The 15,064-nt window shown below is 40.7% G+C and overlaps 1 protein-coding gene across 4 annotated transcripts in view; it reads left to right on the top strand.

The window, feature by feature from the left end:
- RNF168 (ring finger protein 168) overlaps positions 1-15,064 on the top strand; it is a 43,311-nt gene that overhangs the window by 9,412 nt on the left and 18,835 nt on the right. For 3 of the 4 annotated variants that reach the window (XM_047734099.1, XM_047734110.1, XM_047734118.1), the window contains 2 exons: positions 7,147-7,223; positions 14,091-14,270. In XM_047734099.1, the coding sequence (XP_047590055.1) occupies positions 7,147-7,223; positions 14,091-14,270 (257 nt within the window). The remainder of the gene's footprint in view (positions 1-7,146; positions 7,224-14,090; positions 14,271-15,064) is intronic. The other variant, XM_047734125.1, reaches the window with a different exon arrangement.

Genomic DNA, 15,064 nt, shown 5'->3' on the forward strand with positions numbered 1-15,064 from the left:
TTATGTTTAGGTTTATGGTCTGTTTCAAATTTTGTGAATACCTTGTGAGATGGGGTTGTGGTTAATTTTTTCCTATACAGATACCACTTACTCCTGTACCTTTGTCGAAATGGCTTTTCTTACACAGTGTGAGTCTATTCTGTTCCATTGATTTGTTGACTTTAATGTTAAAATCACACTCTTGATTACTGTGGCTTTATGGAAAGTCGAAGTCACATAATAATAGCTCTCCAAATTTATTATTATTTTTCATGTTGACTTTGGGTATTCTAGGTCCTTTCTATTTTCATGTAGATTTTTTCATCATCCTTTCATTTTCTAGCAAGAGCATAGTAGGGGTTGACTTGGGTTGTGTTGAATATTTAGATCAATTTGGGGAGAATTGACATCGTAACAACAGAGCTTTTGTACCCATGAAGATAGTCTCTCACTCTCCATTCATTTCGGTCTTCAGTTTCTCTCAGTAATATTTTACAGTTTTTCGGTGAGGACCAGAAATATGTTGAATTGTATTTTCTTAAAAGGGTATGTTGAAATACTATCCTCTAATACTTTAGACCTTATTTGGAAATAGGATCTTTACAGAGTTAGTCAAGTTTAGATCATTAGTGTTGTGGGCCCTAATCCATTATGACTGGTGTCCTCATTAAAAGGGGAAAATTGAACAGAGACAGACATACACAGGAGGAGGATGATATGAAAACCCACAGTGAGAACACTGTGAAGACAGAGGGTTGGAGTGTTGCATCTCCAATCTGCTAGAAACTAGGAAGAATCAAGGATCCTTACAGGCTTCAGAGGAAGATGAGCAGATTTAATTGGGAGAAGAAAACTCTTATTTCCATGATGATGCAAGTGGAGTCAAATTGAGTGATGAAAGTGATTTTATAAACTACTTAATTGTTCAAGTTAGGTTATTGTGACTTTTGGTTTTGGCCCAGTTTTGAACATTCAGTTCTTTGATTAATTTGGATTTTTCTTTCAGAATAAAGTAAAGAGTATGAGGATAAAACTCCTTTAATGAATCTTGGCTGCTCAGGAGAACACTCATTGTAAGACTGCAATATTAAGTACACTGGGAAAATTTAATTCTCTGTTGATTTATGTATTTGCAAGTAACTTCTCCCAGTTGTTTAATTTTGTGATATTTGTCATACAGAAGTATTAAAAAACAAAATTTAACCAGTAAATTTGAAGATCTATTTGACTTCATTGAATTCTCATCCAGCAAGCAGTAGAGGGCTCCTCTGAGCTGCAGGAAAAGAAAGGCAGAGAAGAGTCATTTAAAAAAAAAATGATGGGGGCGCCTGGGTGGCTCAGTGGGTTAAGCCGCTGCCTTCGGCTCAGGTCATGATCTCGGAGTCCTGGGATCGAGTCCTGCATCGGGCTCTCTGCTCAGCAGGAGCCTGCTTCCTCCTGTCTCTCTGCCTGCCTCTCTGCCTGCTTGTGATCTCTCTCTGTCAAATAAATAAATAAAATCTTTAAAAAAAAAAAAATGATGGGTTGACTGGGTGGCTCAGTTGGTTGAGAATCTGGCTTATGATTTTGAATCTGGTCACAATCTTAGGGTCGTGGGATCGAGCCCCACATCAGTCTTGGCACTCAGCATTGAGTCAGCTTGAGATTCCCCCTGTACTCTCCCCCACACGCCCACTCCCTCTCTTAAATAAAAACAAATAAAACAAATATTTAAATTAAAAACAAAAAATAAAAAACATAAACATTTAAAAACATATTTAACAAATAATATTTATTAACAAGGAATGCAATGTTTGGGCAAGGTCCCCCTCCTAAGGGGGAAGGGGTCTCTCAGGGCTTTGGCTACATGAAATTCCAGTTTGAGTGGTTAAAGGTTACATTTGAGGAGGTTGACGTTGAAGTTAGGTTAGGTATTAAATTTTGCTTTGCTTATGTGGGGCCTTCGGTGTCTGCATTATACCTCTGTGGTTTCCTTTTTTCTTTTTTAATGTTTATTCCAAAGCCATTTTATTTTTTATTTATTTTTATTTTTTTTTAAAGATTTTATTTATTTATTTGACAGAGAGATCACAAGCAGGCAGAGAGGCAGGCAGAGAGAGAGAGGAAGGGAAGCAGGCTCCCTGCTGAGCAGAGAGCCCGATGCGGGGCTCGATCCCAGGACTCTGAGATCATGACCTGAGCCGAAGGCAGCGGCTTAACCCACTGAGCCACCCAGGCGCCCCCCCAAAGCCATTTTAAATCTTTAAGTGAAAATCCAGCGTTGCCACCCAAAACATTAACAATGGGTGATGATCCGAGGTGGCTTTTGTTCTATAAAATGCCAACAAAGAGCATGCTGCTCTCTAAGGGGAAGGAAACAAGCCATCCTCCTGTGGTTTTCTTTTTAACAGAAGTTTTGATTGTTGTTTTTTTATGGTGGTAAAATGCATATAACAGAAAATTTACCATTTTAAGCTTTTAAAAAATATTTAAGAGAGAGAGAGATGGGAAAGAAGGAGAGGGAGAGAGATCTCAAGCTGACTCTCCACTGAGCGTGGAGCCCCAGGCAGGGTTCAGCCTCATGACACTGAGATCATGACTTGAGCTGAAATCAAGAGTCAGGCCAAATTTGGGCTCCGTCTTTTTTTTTTTTTTTTTTTTTTTAAGATTTTATTTATTTATTTGACAGAGATCACAAGTAGACAGAGAGGCAGGCAGAGAGAGAGAGGGAAGCAGGCTCCCTGCTGAGCAGAGAGCCGGATGTGGGACTCGATCCCAGGACCCTGAGATCATGACCTGAGCCGAAGGCAGCGGCTTAACCCACTGAGCCACCCAGGCGCCCGGGCTCCGTCTTTTTTTGGAAATGAAGTTTTGTTGGAACAGAGGCACTTGTCCATATCAATGGCTGGTTTGTGCCCACAGTTGCAGGAATTGGGTCACTGCAACAAAGACTACGTTGCCTGCAAAGCATAAAATATTTATTATCTTGCCCTTTATGGGAAAAATTTGCCACCCTCTGAGCTGTCACATCTGGTATTACACGACCTCTCTACACATACCCTATCCTCCTTTATCAGAAGTGCTGTAATTGGGCGCCCCGGTGGCTCAGTCGTTAAGCATCTGCCATTGGCTGGGGTCATGATCCAAAGGGTCCTGGGATCAAGTCCCGCATTGGACTCCTTGTTCAGCAGGGAGCCTGCTTCTCCCTCTCCTGCCCCTGCTGTGTTGCCTCTCTCACTATCGCTCTGTCAAGTAAATAACTAAAATCTTTAAAAAAAAAAAAAAAGTCCTATAATTGAAGTGCTGCGGTCCCTCCTGTCTTCTTGGGCATCGTTTCTAGCTCCTACTATTTTTTTCAGGAGCCTTATACTCTCTCCTGTATTTCCCACTATATTGCCTCAAATGAATCCTCAACAGCTAAAATAAGAATTTGGCATACTTCATTGCTACCTGTTAAGGGGTTATATTACTGTTTTTAATTCTGTGAATTTGCAAACTTCTGGTCTACAAGCCGTGTAAAGCCTACAGTCAGGCTTTCTGTGACCCATTCAGTGCTGACATTTAAAATTGGGAGATTTCACTTTAAAATACAGATTTCCGGAAGTTTTGAAAAATCAGAAAATATGGCAAGGACAGATCTAAGTTTCCTGGTGGCAGGAGTCAGCTGGAGTTGAGTAATAGCTGCCCCTGTGAACAAGCAGTTGGGTTCTCTTTTTCTAGATTTAACTCAAGATGATTTTTTCCCTCTCTTGTGGCTTAGTGTTTCTTTAATCCTGTAGATTAGTTTGAAATGTCTGGTGATTCTTGGTTTTACTTTCACATTTAAAAATGAGGCCCTTCAGGTCGCCTGGGTTGCTTAGTGGGTTAAAGCCTCTGTCTTCGTCTCAGGTCATGATCCCAGGGTCCTGGGATCGAGCCTCACATCGGGCTCCCTGCTCAGCAGTGAACCTGCTCCCCCCCTTCTCTGCCTGCCTCTCTGCCTACTTATGATGTTTGTCTCAAATAAATAAATAAAATCTTTAAAAAAATTGGGGCACCTGGGTGGCTCAGTGGGTTAAAGCCTCTGCCTTCGGCTCAGTTCATGATCTCAGGGTCCTGGGATCGAGCCCCACATCGGGCTCTCTGCTCAGTGGAGAGCCTGCTTCCTCCTCTCTCTCTCTCTCTCTGCCTGCCTCTCTGCCTACTTGTGATCTCTGTCTGTCGAATAAATAAATAAAATCTTTAAAAAAAATCTTTAAAAAAATTGGAAATGAGGGCCTAGAATAACCTTACTAGTACATATATTGGCATTGGTGACTGGCAGACATTGTTGGAGGTTATGCTTGGCCATTATGCTTTCCCACCGTAAGTGCCATATTTTAGAGGGTTTTGTTCTGGGTTACCACAACTGTACTGGGTCTGTCTAGGCAATTCAGTTTCTTTAAAAAATAACCATTGAGGGGCTCCTGGGTGGCTCAGTGGGTTAAGCATCTGACTCTTGGTTTCGGCTCAGGTCGTCATCTCAAGATTGTAGGATTCAGCCTCTGGTCAGGCTCCACACTCAATAGGAAACCTGCTCTCCCTTTTCCCGTCCCCTACTCACGCAAGTGCTCATGCTCTCTCTCAAATACATAAATACATCTTTTAAAATAAGCTTTGAATGTGCTTATGTGCACTTACACACACATCTAGGAAGAAACGCCTACCCGCCAAGTATTCTGATTTAACAGATCGTGAACATTTATTAGAGAGAGAGAGAGAGAGAGAGAGAATGAGAAAATAGCATGAGGGGGAGGGTCAGAGGGAGGAGCTGACTCCCCACCGAGCAGGGAGCCTGATGAGGGTCGATTCTGGATCCAGGATCATGGTCGGAGCCAAAGGCAACTGTCCAACCATCTGAGCCACCCAGGCACCCCAGATCATAAACATCCCCCCCCCCCCCCCAAGATCATGAACTTTTAATTCCCTGTCCCAACTTAATTCACTGTGGTCTCTATTGTGCCTTGTGTTTTTGAGCCTGGGCTGCTTTTCCGGTATATGGTGCAGATCTCCTCCCGCCTCACCTTCCTCTCTGAGGGTTGCATTTTTCTTCATTCTGATGTATAACTCATCTCTTTTATATCTGCTTCCAATTTTCTAGAAATTCATTAAAGTTTCTTGTTTACTGATTGACCCCCAATCTCTTTGCTGTTTTAAGATTACTTTTTTAAAAATTTCTTTCGTGCTGTTATTTTAATAGATTCTAGAACAAGAGTTAAGTATATGTATTCATGTGCCATTTTGAACCAGAAAACCTCTGGACTTTCTTTCCTTTCCTTTTTTTTTTTTTTTTTTTTTAAGTTTTATTTATCTAAATAATCTCTACACCCAACATAGGGTTCAAACTCACCGCCTCAGGGCATCTGGGTGACTTGGTTGGTTCAACTTTGCCTTTGGCTCAGGTTGTAATCCCGGGGTCCTAGGATTGAGTCCTGCATCAGGCCCCCTGCCTGTATCTCCTTCTGCATCTATCTCTCTTTGTCTCTCATGAATAGATAAATAAAATCTTAAAAAAAAAAATGAAAAAAGAAAACTCATGACCACAACATCAAGAGTTACACGCTCCACTAATTGAGCCAACTATGCACCCCTGGACTTTCTTTTAAAATGGAATTCCAGGGGCGCCTGGGTGGCTCAGTGGGTTAAAGCCTCTGCCTTCAGCTCAGGTCATGATCCCAGGTCCTGGGTTCGAGCCCCGCATCGGGCTTTCTGCTCAGCAGGGAGCCTGCTTCCTCCTCTCTCTCTGCCTGCCTCTCTGCCTACTTGTGATCTCTTTCTGTCAAATAAATAAAATCTTTAAAAATAAAAATAAAATAAAATGAAATTCCGGGGGCGCCTGGGTGGTTCAGTTGGTTAAGTGTCTGCCTTCAGCTCAGGTCAAGATCCCACGTCCTGGGATTGAGCCCCTTGTCTGGCACCCTGCTCAGGGGAGAGTCATCTTCTCCCTTTCCCTCTGCCCCTCCCTCCACTCATGTGCTTGCTCTCTCCCTCTCTCTCTCTCTTAAATAAATAAATCTTTTAAAAATAAGGGGCCCTTGGTTGGCTCAGTCAGTTAAGCGTCTGCTTTTGGCTTAGGTGTGCTGATAATGAGCCCTACATTGGGCTCCTGCTCAGTGGGAAGCCTGCTTCTTCTTCTCCCTATGCCTGCTGCTCCCTCTCCTTGTGTGCATTCTCTCTCTGTGTCAAAGAAACAAATTTAAAAATCTTGAAAAAAAGAGGGGCACCTGGGTGGCTCAGTGGGTTAAGGCCTCTGCATTTGGCTCCAGTCATGATCCCAGGTTCTTGGGATCGAGCCCCGTGTCGGGCTCTCTGCTCAGCGGGGAGCCTGCTTCCTCCTCTCTCTCTGCCTGCTTCTCTGCCTACTTATGGTCTCTATCTGTCAAATGAATAAATAAAATCTTTAAAAAAAAAAATCTTGAAAAAAAGAAAATAAAAGTGGAATTTCAAAGGGGCGCTTGGCTGGCACAGCGAGTAGAATATGTGACTCTTGGGGCGCCTGGGTGGCTCAGTGGGTTAAGGCCTCTGCCTTCAGCTCAGGTCATGATCCCGGGGTCCTGGGATCGAGCCCCATGTCGGGCTCTCTGCTCAGCAGGGAGCCTGCTTCCCCCCCCCACCCCGCCTCTGCCTGCCTCTCTGCCTACTTGCGATTTCTGTCTGTCAAATAAATAAATAAAATCTAAAAAAAAAACAAAAAATAAAACAAAGAATATCTGACTCTTGATCTTGGGGGTGTAAGTTTGAGGTATATGTTGGGTGTAGAGATTACTTAAAAATAAAATCTTTAGGGGAAGAAAAGAAATAAAATGGCACACCATAGAGTAGGTATTGCTAAGCTATTAATGATTTTTTAAAAGATTTTTATTTATTTATTTGACAGAGTTCACAAGTAGGCCGAGAGGCAGGCAGAGAGAGAGGAAGGGAAACAGGCTCCCTGCTGAGCAGAGAGCCCCATGTGGGGCTCCATCCCAGGACCCTGGGGCCACGACCAGAGCTAAAGGCAGAGGCTTTAACCCACTGAGCCACCCAGGTGCCCCAGTTAAGCTATTAATGATTTTACATTTTTTTTCTAATTTCACATTTTCATATTAATACAGATTTAATGAAAGACCAAAGCTAGCCATAAAATTCTGTATTGCCTATAATATTATTTTCTTTCTTGATCTGAAACAGTTGATGACTGTCAGCCAGTTCGCTTATTGAGCAAGCCCGGGGAATTGAGAAGAGAATATGAGGAGGAGATAAGCAAGGTAGGTACTAAGTAGTTACTCTTTTTGAAAGAATACTCTCCTGTGTTTTCAATTTCAGATTTTACATACAGTTTTGTATTTGTTTAGAAAAATATTTTATTTCTTTTTAGAGAGAGGGTGTATGTGTGCGCTGTGGGGGGGCGCTAAGGGAGAGGGAGAGAGAGACTCTTAAGCAGGCTTCATGCTTGGCACTCAACGTGGTGCCCTGTAAGGGGCTTGATCCCATAACCCATAGTTATAACCTGAGCCAAAATCAAGAGTCGGACATTTAACTAACTGAGCCACCCAGGTGCCCATATATTCTGGTATAAAAAATACATATTGAAATATAAATTTTTTTTTAAAAGATTTTATTTATTTATTTGACAGAGAGAGATCACAAGTAGGCAGAGAGGCAGGCAGAGAGAGAGGAAGGGAAGCAGGATCATGACCCGAGCCGAAGGCAGCAGCTTAACCCACTGAGCCACCCAGGTGCCCCGAAATATAAATATTTTTAATGTACTTCACAAAAGATCTGTTTTTTACATGTGTTCACAGTAGTTACTAATGTTACATATAATTGGCACTCTTAATGTGATGGTGATTTTTTTCATTTCCCCCTCCCATCCTTATTAATTTCTTTGTATATTTTTTGAATGTGTAGAATATTAACATGCACCTAAAAGTAAAAATAACATAAAAAGTTATTTGCAGAGAGGATATTCCCTCCTGTATCTTATCTACCCTGTGTCCACCACATTGTAGATAACCAATTTTATCACTGTGTGGTTTATCCTTTTTTTGGTGTTTTTTGTAAAGATAAACTGATATATAATTGCTTTTGTTTTATTAAATATTGCATACTATATATTCTTTTGGACTTTGCTTTTTTTACTTGGTAATATCCCCTGAAAATCACTCCGTATTTACTCAAGAGAGAGTAGGATAGTTTCCAATATTTTCTTTTCTTTTTTCTTTTTTTTTTTTTAAGATTTTATTTATTTATTTGACAGACAGAGATCACAAGTAGGCAGAGAGGCAGGCAGAGAGAAGGGAGGAAGCAGGCTCTCTGCTGAGCAGAGAGCCTGACACGGGGCTCGATCCCAGAAACCTGGGATCATGAGCCGGAGGCAGAGGCTTTAACCCACTGAGCCACCCAGGCACCCCAGTTTCCAGTATTTTCTAATTACAAATGATACTGTAATACTGTGTATGTATTTTTCAAAATTATTAGAAGTATAACTTCAGGGTAAATTTCTAGACATGAGATTGCCAGGTTTTGGGTAAATGATATGTGGATTTATGAGAACCGCCAAATTTTCCTTCATAGGATACCATTTTGCATTTCCAATGAGAATGCCTATTTCAAAACATCCTTGCCAATAGAGTACTGTCAGGCTTTTGAGTTTTTGCTAATCTAATGGGTGAGAAATGGTGTTAACATAGTTTTTCTTTTCTTTTGATTTTATTTTTTTTTTTTTAAGATTTTATTTATTTGACAGAGATCACAAGTAGGCAGAGAGGCAGGCAGAGAGAGAGGAGGAAGCAGGCCCCCTGCTGAGCAGAGAGCCCGACTCGGGGCTCGATCCCAGGAACCTGGGATCATGACCTGAGCCGAAGGCAGAGACCTTAACCCACTGAGCCACCCAGGCACCCCCCCAAAATTTATTTATTTGAGAGAGAGTGAGAATAAGAGAGAGAGCATGAGAGGGGAGCGGTCAGGGGGAGAAGCAGACTCCCCGCCGGGCAGGGAGCCTGATGTGGGATTTGATCCCAGGACTCCAGGATTATGACCTGAGCCCAAGGCATTTGCTTAACTAACTCAGCCACCCTGGCACACAACATAGGTTTTCTTTTAAAAAAATACTTTCTTCAGGTAGCATTTTTCTTTAGATTTTATTTATTTGTCAGAGAGAGAGAGAAGGAGAGTGAGCACACACAGGCAGAGTGGCAGGCAGAGGTGGAGAGAGAAGCAAGCTCCCTGCAGAGCAAGGAGCATGATGTGGGACTCGATCCCAGGACTCTGGGATCATGGCCTGAGTTGAAGGTAGTGGCTTAACCAACTGAGCTACCCAGGCATCCCAGGTAGCATTTTTCTATAGAAATTTTAATAGGAAAATTTACTAATTTTAGGTATACAGTTTGATAACTTTGCTTAACCTAAGGTCACGGAAGTTTCTTCTAGAATTTTAGTTCTTAATGTTTAGATCTATAATCCATTCATTTAGTTTTTGAGTATAACATGAGTGAGGGGTTGAGGTTGATTTTTTTTTTTCTCATACAAACATTCCCTTACTCTATCCCCGTGTATTGTATCAAGCATCTTTTCCTCAGTAAATTGTGAACCTTTTAGAATATCAAGTGACTGTAAGTGTGGGTCAATTTCCTCCATGCGTGTTAGATTATGTTAGCTCCAGGCTTGAAGTCGGGAGGAGCAGTTTGTCTGATTACATTCACTCTCCCACTCCTTTGGGTAGTTGCTTATTGTATAATGTCCAGGTTTTTTAAATTGTATTCTCTCAGAAGATGTCTTCCACCAGTGTTTTCCTCTGTCATCACTAGAAGCTTGAAGTCCTATCTCTATGTAGATTTACTTGGTATTTCTCTTATTATGAGGAAAATTATATTTTCATGTAATTAAGAGACATTTTTATAATTTTGTGAGGGTGAACTCTCCATGTCTTTTGCCAATTTTTCTACATCATTTTTGTCTTCTCAACTGTTAAAACGACTAACTGGTTATTTCTATATATAGATGTAATTAAGTTTTGCACATTCATTTTATAACTTGCTAGCTTGTGAATTTTTCATTGAGTTAGTTTTTGGTAGTGATTCTTAAACATTTAGTTATGAAAGATTTTTTTTATTTCCCTGAAGCTTTGAGCTTAAAGGATGGAAAAAGGGTGGTAGATTATGGCTGTCTTATTCATTGGGGCTGCTATAACAAAATACCATAAACTGGTTGGCTTAAACAAAAAATATTTATTTCTCACAGTTCTGGATCTGGGAATTACAAGACCGAGGCACAGGCAGATCTGCTGGTGGATGAGGGCCTGCTTCCTAGCTTGTGGACAGCTGCCTATTCATTATGTCCTACATGGCAGAGAGAGAGATTATATCTCTGATGTTTCTTCTTCTTTTTTTTTAAAGATTTTATTTATTTATTTGACAGACAGAGATCACAAGTAGGCAGAGAGGCAGGCAGAGAGAAGGGAGGAAGCAGGCTCTCTGCTGAGCAGAGAGCCCGACACGGGGCTCGATCCCAGAAACCTGGGATCATGACCTGAGCTGAAGACAGAGGCTTTAACCCACTGAGCCACCCAGGTGCCCCGTGTTTCTTCTTTATAAGGGTGCTAATCCCTGTCATAGGGGCTTCACCCTTATAACCCAGTTACCTCCCAAAGTCCCTTGCCTTCACATATTGTCACATCAGGGATTAGGGGTTCAGCATATGAATTTGGGGGGACACAATAAGTTTAGATGAGGAGAGCATGAGGGGTAATTGTGAAGAACCTAATGGAAAAAGAGGGGGGTAATGTTTACAGAAGAGCCTTTGAACTTTACAATACTAGGAGAACCCTAATATTTTCCCTACAATCCTGCTTAGTATAGAGCAGTGTTATCTAATAGAAGTAGGATATGAACCCATTTATAATTAAAATTTTTCTAGTAGCCATACTTTTTAAATACTTTTTAAAAAAAACAGATGAAATTAATTTTAATGTATATTTTGTTCACGGATAAATATTTCATGTAACCCAAAATACTTGTAATTAATATAAAACATCCTATGTAAAATTATATTCATTAACTATATAATAATATATGAGACTATACATAATTAAGACTTGATTATAGGGACACCTGGGTGGCTCAGTTGGTTAAGCAGCTGCCTTTGGCTCAGGTCATGATCCCAGCGTCCTGGGATCGAGTCCCACATCAGGCTCCTTGCTCAGCAGGGAGCCTGCTTCTCCCTCTGCCTCTGCCTGCCACTCTGCCTGAGCTCGCTCTCTCTCCCTCTCTCTCTCTGACAAATAAATAAATAAAAATCTTAAAAAAAAAAAAAAAAGACTTGATTATATAAAGTATAAACATCTAAAGTTTTTACATTATTTTTTACTTGGTCTTCAAATCCTTTTGTGTATTTTGTACTTATACTACAATATAGATTTGGACTAGTCACATTTTAATTACTCAGTAGCAGCCTGTTGCTAGTGGCTGTTGTATTGGACCGTGCAAGTTCCAGAACACCTAAAATAATTATGATGGCTGGGGCATCTGGTGGCTCAGTTGGTTAAGCTTCTACCTTCCGCTCAGGTCATGATCCCAGAGTCCTGGGATCAAGTCCTGCATTGGGCTCCCTGATCAGCGGAGAGCCTGCTTCTCCCTCATCCTCTACTCTTTGCACTACTTTGCTCTCTCTCTAAGAAATTAAAAAAAAAAAAAAAAAAGTTAAAGGGTGCCTGGGTGGCTCAGTTGATTGGGCAACTGCCTTCAGCTTAGGTCATGATCCCGGAGTCCTGAGATCGAGTCCCATGTTGGGCTCCCAGCTCCATGGGGAGTCTGCTTCTCCTTCTGACGTTCTCTCCTCTCATGCTCTCTCTCAAATAAATAAAATCTTTTAAAAATTTTTAAAAATTATAAAATAATTATGGTGGTTAACTTAACATGGTCTAAGCACTGTTCTTAAATAAGGGTTTTATTTTTTTATATTTTTATAAAAAAATATAAAATATTTTTATATTTTATCTTTAAAATAAAGATTTATTTATTTGAGAGAGGAAGAGAGAGCATGAGCAGGAAGGGCAGAAGGGGAGGGAGGGAGAATCTCAAGCAGACTCTGCACTGAGCTTGGAGCCCGACATGGGGCTCAAACTCACAACTCTATGAGATCATGACCTGAGCTGAAACCAAGAGTTTGACCCTTAACTAACTGTGCCACAAAGGTGCTCCCTTAAGTAAGGGTTTTAAAGGAATAATTTAGTTCTTTCAACAATGTAGTGAGAACAGGTTCTGTAAAGATGCTTTTGACTAGAAATAAAAGAAAACCCAACTTAAACTACCTTACATAAGAAGGTTGTAATTAACTGGAATTCCAAAAGTTCATTCAGAGCTCCAGCTTCATTTCTTTGTTAACTTTGTCAGTTACTTTAACTTAAGGCTAATAGCAAAATGGCTGCACAGTTTTGAACTTGAAGTGCATACACAACATGCAGAGGAAGAAGCAGCAGTCGTTTCCTATGACTTTCATTAGGAGCAAGAAAACTTAGTCTTCAACAAACTTTCCCTTATGTCTCCAACACTTGAACTAGATCAAGGACTTATTCTTTTTTTTTTTTTTTTTTTTTAAGATTTTATTTATTTATTTGACAGAGAGAAATCACAAGTAAGCAGAGAGGCAGGCAGAGAGAAGAGGAGGAAGCAGGCTCCCTGCCGAGCAGAAAGCCCGATGTGGGGCCCGAACCCAGGACCTGGGATCATGACCTGAGCCGAAGGCAGCGGCTCAACCCACTGAGCCACCCAGGCGCCCCTCAAGGACTTATTCTTATTTTATTTTATTTTATTTTTTTTAAAGATTTTATTTATTTATTTGACAGAGAGAGATCACAAGTAGATGGAGAGGTAGGCAGAGAGAGAGAGAGAGAGAGACAGAGGGAAGCAGGCTCCCTGCTGAGCAGAGAGCCCGATGCGGGACTCGATCCCAGGACCCTGAGATCATGACCTGAGCCGAAGGCAGCGGCTTAACCCACTGAGCCACCCAGGCGCCCTTATTTTATTTTTTTAAAGATTTTATTTATTTATTTGACAGAGAGAGATCACAAGTAGGCAGAGAGGCAGGATCAAGGACTTATTCTTGAGTCAAATCCTTTGGATTTCTAAAATGATTCTTGTATTATTTCTTTCAGGAAGTGTTGTTTAAATGACCACAAGAATGGCCTTAAGTCTTAGAATCTGAGTTTTTGAGTCTCCACTCTGCCACTTAATGACCTTAAGAAAGTTACTGCTTTTCTCTGTCTGTTTCCCCATCTGTAAATCACATAATCACCATTGTGGTTGCTTCTTTGGCAGCCACTCCACTCCTGCCTGTTAGGCCTGAGGCATTCTTCCTAGCTTCACAGTTAGACCCTTATTGGTCTAAATTTTTATCATTCTATCCCCTTGGCTAGGGTTTGGTCCAGAAACCTAGGCCTAAGTTAGTAAGCATATAGCATTGAGTTAACCGAGGAAAAGTATTACCTAGAGACATTTCCACAAATATTAAAACAGTGTAGTTGAAAGTGTTCTATGACTGAGATGAAGAGGAATGGGGGTTTGATCAAGATACCATTGGGCTGACTGGGGAAGGCTTCCTTGAAGAGACCTCTTGATCTGTTCTGCAGGAAATTACCTTCAGATTTGTACTCCATTTGAAACATTTTGTTCCTGCCAATTTGTTCTTTTTTATTACTTTTACTATTCTTTTTAAGAAATATTACAAGTATAGGGGTGCCTGGGTGGCTCAGTTGGTTAAGCGTCTGCCTTTGGCTCAGGTCATGATCTCCAGGTTCTGGGATCAAGCCCAGTAGCTGAGTCCTGCTTAGCAGGGAGGAGTCTGCTTCTCTCTCTTTCTCTCCCTCTGCCTCTCCCACTGCTCATTCTCACTCTCAAATAAGTAAATAAAATCTTAAAAAATATATATATATTGCAAATATAGAGGCACCTGGGTGGTTCAGTTGGGTAAGCATCTGACTCTTGATCTCAGCTCAGGCCTTGATCTTAGGGTCATGAGTTCAAGCCCTGTGTTGGGCTGCGCACTGGACATAGAGCCTACTTTAAAAAAAAAAAAACAGGAATGTTGCAAGTATATTAAAAAGTTCAGAGATATGTTCTTTATTAATCATTTTTAAGGTGGAGGCAGAGCGACGAGCCTGTGAGGAGGAAGAAAATAAAGCCAGTGAAGAATACATACAGAGATTATTAGCAGAGGAGGAAGAGGAGGAAAAACTACAGGCAGAAAAAAGGCGAAGAGAGATGGAAGAACAACTGAAAAGTGATGAAGAACTAGCAAGAAAACTAAGCATTAATATTGTAAGTTTTAGGAGAGAACTTTGAAGTATTAATGTTCCTATTGCTTTAGACTATGTGGTTTTCTTTCTTTTTTTTTTTTTTTAAAGGATCTACTTTTTTGAGAGAGAGAACATGAGTGGGAGGGGCAGAGGGAAAGGGAGAGAGAATCTCACGCTGACTCCACCCTGAGTACAAAGCCTGACTCAGGGCTAGATCTCACACCCCTTGAGTTCACAACCCGAGCTGAAACCAAGAGTCAGCTGCTTAACCAAATGTGCTACCCAGGCTTCCCGACAACATGGTTTTCAAAGATCTTTCACCATGACTAGAAGCAATTTCTGACATATTTGTTCAACAAAACAGATCTTTTTTTGCATATTATGTTTTTTGCATGTTGTTATATATTTGCTCTGATTGAAGTATATGTAAAAAAGTGTTTTTAATATGTTAGTAAATTCAGAGTATATAGGAAAGCTATTCAAAGTGAAAGGTTCCTTTCTCCCCTTCCACCTCTGTATTCTCATTCCTGTTCCATTAGTCTCTTGCCCCAAAGGTTAGCACTACTAACAGTTTATTTTTTCTTACTCACCTAAAAAGAACATTATCAGTCACACTGTTTTTACCTTGCCTTTTTTCACTTGACATATCTTAGAGATTGTTCCTGTGAATACATATAGTCTTATCTAATTCTTTTTAAGAATGGTATAATATTCCATTGCATGGATGCAAATCACTTTTTGGAAGTGAAGCACATTTATTTTTATTTATTATTTTTTTTTTTTAACTGGTGATAGGTCATGGTTTCTTTTTTTTTT

The sequence above is a fragment of the Lutra lutra genome, chromosome 1 (assembly GCF_902655055.1).
Source record: "Lutra lutra chromosome 1, mLutLut1.2, whole genome shotgun sequence".
NCBI lineage: Eukaryota > Metazoa > Chordata > Mammalia > Carnivora > Mustelidae > Lutra > Lutra lutra.